Source organism: Polyodon spathula, unplaced genomic scaffold, assembly GCF_017654505.1.
Source record: "Polyodon spathula isolate WHYD16114869_AA unplaced genomic scaffold, ASM1765450v1 scaffolds_74, whole genome shotgun sequence".
In the NCBI taxonomy this organism is placed as follows: domain Eukaryota; kingdom Metazoa; phylum Chordata; class Actinopteri; order Acipenseriformes; family Polyodontidae; genus Polyodon; species Polyodon spathula.
Window position 1 is genome coordinate 1 of NW_024471568.1, and position 5,846 is coordinate 5,846.

The following is a 5,846-nucleotide window of genomic DNA, read 5'->3' on the forward strand; positions in this document are numbered from 1 at the left end:
AGATGCCAAACAGTCTGCCCATTTCTACTTGTCAGGCCGTCTCCAAATTGGACACAGAGCTGAGGAACTGTGTCACCCGTATTTACGAGTAGTGCTGTCACACTGAAATGCCATTAAATAAAGATACAGGTGTATAGTGCTGTGCGGTGTTCATATATAAGCGTCTGTTAATTAGTAGCACACCAGTACAAATGGGATATGATGTTGGATATCTGTAGGATTCACTGGCTTTTGAACCCTTTTGAGATTGCATCTGATTTCAACACAAAGCATTGGACTGCAGGTGCTGTGTTCTCTACCTCATTGCACATGGAAGCTAACTGTCTGAGCTGTTCTAGTCCGATCCTTTGATACAGTTAATTGTAGCTGAAAATGCATGCGCAGTCAAGCTTGCCGGTGACTTGCTGTTTATATGTTGGCCTTAAAAATGATGAAAGGTTTTTAATAACTGATAGCTGGCAAATTTATTACTAAAGTGTTTTTTTTTTTTGTCTTTTAAAAACAATAATAATAATAATAATAGTTTTGTGAAATTTGTGAAAGGTTTTAAGTTTAAAACTACGAAAAAAAAAAAGACTAGCAAAACACAAGAGTGATTTTCTGCATGTTCTATATTTTTGAATTTCTTTATTTCTTTATTTATTCTCCCATCGATTTTTCCATTTCATGTTAAGGTCTCCTGAAGATTACCAAATGAAGGCTATAGAGCTACAGGCAAGGTTACCATGGTAACTGTTGCTTTGCCTCAAGACCCCTGTGCTTCTCCCTGAACCTGTTAGATGAAGCAGTTAATACAAACCATCCTTCACCAGCACAGTTATGCCTCATTTCCTGTCTTCCCTTTAAATGCCACAGGACAAAAGAAGACCTTGGGTTGTCAGTACCTGGAGTAGGTGGTTTCTAGTGCTGCAATAATAACAACTGATTCCACTGCTATCAAAGACCTGATAACATGTTTGAAGCCAGAATGGTAGCTACCTCTGGGCATGCATAATGGGCTTTTCTCTATAGAATACTATGCAAATAATAATATACATATAAAGTTACTTTTAACTTTGTATTAAATTATAATTCATTCAAGAAGAATTTGACTTGATGCACAACGTTTATACTGCTTACTGATTGTGGAAATGTTAATACATTCCAGTCCTGGTACTTGTTCTGACCAGGTCCTTAATTATTGAATTGAGCAGCCCAGAGCTTTGTTCCAATCAGATCTTTAAGTGTGCAATTTAACCAAGGTGTTCAAATGATTAAGGGTCTGGTTTGAATTAAGTTATGGTAACATGTGGGCTCCCGAGTGGCGCATCTGGTAAAGGCGCTCTGCGTGGAGTGCAGGATGCACCCTATAGCCTGGAGTTCACCGGTTTGAGCCCACTGTGGATGGGAAATGGCCAGGGTGTCCTCTGCTCACCAGCGACCCCTGTAGACTGCCCGGGCGCCTGCTGGCTTGCCTGTAAGCTACCTCGGACAGTGTAGCTCCGAGGTGGCTGCTTGGTGGGCCCGCAGAGTGAAAAGAAGTGGATGGCTGATGGCACACGTTTCAGAGGACATGTGTGTCCATCTTCGTCACTCCCGAGTTAGCGCGGGGGTGGCAGCAGTGAGCCGAGTTGAAATAAAAATAATTGGACATTTCAAATTGGGGAGAAAATAATCAAAATAATTGACGATTCCAAATAATAATAATAAAAAAGTTAAGGTAACATTAGGTTGTGAACAGATTGTCAATGTCTTTGTATGAATTACTTGACCAAATTTAGACGAGAGATCTTGAACAGATTTTTTTAAATTATCAACGGCCTCTATGAGCTTTTGAACATGAGCTTTTGTTCAAGGCAGAAAAAGAGGATTACATGTAAAAAATAAGATCACACCCTTCCTTTTGGTCAGTAACTGATAGCGGTTAAATCAATTTGCACTTTTCAACTTGCTGTTGATTTAATATTAGATTCTGTGGCAGGTAATCAATCACACACCCCTCTGCTTCTTGAAACTTCTTAACATTTCTTTACTCACAATAACTCTACAGGGGCTCAATGTAGATGTATGATCACACTTTATTAACACACTTACTTCACAGACTGGGTGGAAAATCTACTAACATACATAATCACTCCTCTCTTTTATCTGAGCAGCAGCGAATAATTACTGATCAAGTGAAGCTTAATTAGAAACAGTACACTTGCATTCTTGCACTTTGAGTACTGGAACGGATTTATCAGACCTATTAAGAGTCATAAACAATGGCACAAGTCTTACGTGTAAAACACAAATGTTTAAGCGGTGTTTTAATTTAATCAAATTGTGATTTATGGATTTATCCCTTGATATTTCTCATTCTCTTTTCCCTTAACTAGGCCCTTTTTTTTTTTTTTTTTTTTTGTAAAAATGTTTTATTCAGTTTTTTGAATAAAAACTCTTAAAACTCCAATTCCTCTTAAAAGGAGTCAGGTTTTAGGACACCAAACTGTATTGCTTAATAACTGACTTAAAAAAATTATCAAAATATAATTCCAGTACTCAGAGCAGCAGTTTGCTATTCGCGTTTTGAGGTCGGCACTTCTTGAGATAATTAACGCAGTTTTTCCTCTGTAGCGCACGCAAGCGACCCATTCCGTACTACCGGCCTAGCCCGTCTTCACACAGCTCACAGAGCAGCGACTCGGCCCACAGTCGAAGCCGGAGCCGCAGCTATGACAGTGGCAGCAGCTACAGCCGCAGCAGGACTCCGAGCCGCAGCAGGAGTAGATCGCGGACACAGAGCCGCAACCACAGCCACAGCTACTACAGCCGGAGCAGCTCTGAGAGCGCCGGCTTCTAGAACTCCAACCACAGTCTCCAGGGGAACCAGCATTCCACAGTCGCCCAGCTCCCTCTGAATCGTAAACAAAGAGCAGTGCGGGCTTTGTTTCATTATAGCAGGATAGAAAATTCTCTGTGGTTTCTCCTCCCCTCCTTTTTTTTTCTTGGAACCAGGAATAACAAAATATATTTTACATTAATAACTTATCATACTGATTGACGTTGTTCGGTAAAATCTGCGGTTCTTTCCAATCCAGTAAGTTACTGAGGACCCTGAAGAACGAAAGCATGTTTATCATAGCCCGTATTATTATAAATGTTATGATGTGGTCTTGTCTCCAGGAACATGTAGTAAATCCATTCCCTGAAGAAGTCATTGCTGCGTGCATCCAGAACAAAATGAACTGGGCGCAATGAAAATGTAAAGATTCCCTTTCACTTTGTGTGGGTTGGTGTTTCGCTTCCTTTGTGATTATTCCTTTCCACTGTCCAGATTCCAGTCTGTTTGGTGCTTAAACTCAACACTGTACCCCACAGGGACTGAAGGTCAAGGTGTCACAACACCTCAGCAACAAAAAAAAATCTTCCACATAGCAACAAGAACCAAAAATTGGTAACTTCCTACAATGAAAAGGCGGAAGAAAAATGAACGTTTTTCTCTTTGATGGCCGGTGAAACTTTCTAAAGAAGAACAACCAGGAAACAACATCTGATGATTATGTAATTGACTAGAATAGGATTTCTTTTCAAGGCTTAAAATGTTTGTTTGAGAGGCATCTCCTAAAAAGGTTGGAATTATCTGTTCTGATTATAAACTATGCACTGTAAATACCATATTATTTAAGAGGTATATCTTTTGATGCTCTCAGCATGTTGTGCTAGCAAAGGAACAAGTAATTATGTACAGAACTGTGGAATGCCCAGCACTTCATTATAATTAAGAGATCAGAGACTTTTAATGAGAGGATTTGAATTACACCAGCCATAAAGAAATGCAGTACACCACACCACACCACACCAATAGCCAAATTGATATTGGCTTGTGTGCTAGCACTATGCATCTCTACAATTTTGTTAAAGAATGAGAACATTAGTAAACACAGACTGTGAATGCGGTCCACAGATTACACTTACAGTCTGCTGCTCACTCTACATTTCTGTAGTTTGATCAAATGCATTTAGGGCAGAGGCAAATCTGTGCTTTACCGGCACATCCTATCACCACTAATGTAAGTACTCCATTCCCACAACGTGAAGCGTGCGTGGAACCAGGAATGGGTGAGAAGAACACAATACTATTTTGATCTTATGTTTCAAGCAGCAGTTGTTATTGCATTCCTAGTATTGAAGGGTTTGTTACCTTCGGAGATGAGAAGTCGCTACTTGACATTATTGGTTACTCCTATCCTCAGTCAGTTCTCATATTTTGTAGTTTGCGTGACTAAGCTTATTTTGCTTCCAGTGTTTACTCTATATGCCCTGTTGCTGTAATAATGTGTTTTAAATCTAAATCAACTTAGCTGAAGATACCCACTTTATTTCCCAAATGTTGACACAATATACAGCGGTGGGGGGAAAAAGGTTGAAAACACAAGCAGCTTCCTTTTCTTCCAAAGAAGTAGTCGGATAATTGAAATCCCCTGTAGGAGATGGAAAGGTGTTAATCTGACATCTAATTGTCTGAGCTTGTGAAAGCTATGTCTTGGGAACCTCTAGCCTTGTTTTGTGTGGCTGTACTCCATTTTGACATACTTGGCACGGTACTGATAAAGTGTTTATATGCTTGGTGTTTGCTAGTGCGCTACCTTGATTTGATATCCAGTTTGACAGGCAACAACCAAAATGACTATGTTTGGTAACCTATGAATCAGCCTAAAGGACAGTAAATAATCATGATGTGACATGTTGGTTTGTCATTTTTCCATAACTGTGCAAAAAAAAAAAAAAAATCAGATAATTCACTATTATACTGCTTATTACTGAAATCTATATTTATTTATGTATTTATTTATTTATGTATTTATTTATTTATTCATGTATTTATTTATTAATAATGGGCGTTTGCAAGCTGAATCAGAATGCTAAGACAGGATATGAATCTGGTCTGATAAAATGCTGTTCTGCAGTATTATTCAGAATAAAGATCCTCGTTTAGGTACAGAATTGATTATGGCTGCAGTGAATAACTTCAGATGCCATTTTATAATGTTTGCGTTCTTTGTGGTTGATTCTGAGTTCTGTATATCTCTAACTAGCACTGTGGAGTCTTCCTGTCAGTTGTGTTTGATTTACATCTGTCCGAGTCTATGATCTTTCAACTATTTTAGCTTATCCTGCTTAACAGTAGCCTATTACTATAGAACTCAGATCCATTCACAAAGATTGCAAACATAAGAACAAAAATAAAAACTTGAAAAAGTTATTTACTCTTCAAAAATCAATACAGTCAAACTCAAGACTGCTAATTGGCATGCTTTTAATTGGATTTGGCATCAAAGCTTTGGTTAGCTCCCCTGGCTCCAGATCGAACAAAATATTTTGTACAGGCCAGCGTTTTATCAAGATGCACAAAACTGCTTTCCAAAAACTATCTGGATAGCACAAGCAAGGCACTCGGGGTTAACTAAAGAAAATAATTCCAGTTGTAAGTTCCTTGATATTGTGTTTATGAACAACACGCTGATATTGACAGAATGCTTGTGGCTGACCCATGCATTAACCTCTGTTACGTGATTCTCCTACTTGTCTATAGTCCCCGAAGTGAAGCTTTTGTACAAGTTGATGAGGAGGGAATATGTTTGTATAGACGATGCATTTCCAGTCTGTGTTTTTGATTTTTGTACTGGTCTCAATGCTGGTGGTGTGACAGGGAACCTTCAGTCTTCCTGGTTTGTTTAAGGCTCTGTCACTTGCTGAATGTTACATTTTAAAATGTAGTCTAAACAGCGAACAAACCACAGCGACACACACCTGTGTAAAGACATGTTCACCTTTGGGTTGTACACGCATAGTAGTAGCAGTAGTTATACTAGTTCATATAATAA

General features: G+C 38.9%; 1 protein-coding gene across 1 annotated transcript; it reads left to right on the plus strand.

Annotated features, from left to right (window-relative positions):
• The first annotated feature begins 533 nt into the window (after positions 1-533).
• On the plus strand, positions 534-4,779 carry LOC121308006 (serine/arginine repetitive matrix protein 3-like). The gene is made up of 2 exons (XM_041240299.1): positions 534-889; positions 2,596-4,779. Exons 1-2 carry the CDS (start codon positions 780-782, stop codon positions 2,819-2,821), a joined length of 336 nt encoding a protein of 111 aa, XP_041096233.1. The 5' UTR covers positions 534-779; the 3' UTR covers positions 2,822-4,779.
• Positions 4,780-5,846: the final 1,067 nt, after the last annotated feature.

What these genes read in the sequence shown, in the direction of transcription:
- LOC121308006 (XM_041240299.1), top strand. Translation starts at nt 780, where the DNA reads ATGAAGCAGTTAATACAAACCATCCTTCACCAGCACAGTTATGCCTCA. An exon ending in TTGGGTTGTCAGTACCTGGA is followed by an intron (nt 890 to 2,595) that starts GTAGGTGGTTTC and finishes TTTCCTCTGTAG; the next exon opens with CGCACGCAAGCGACCCATTC.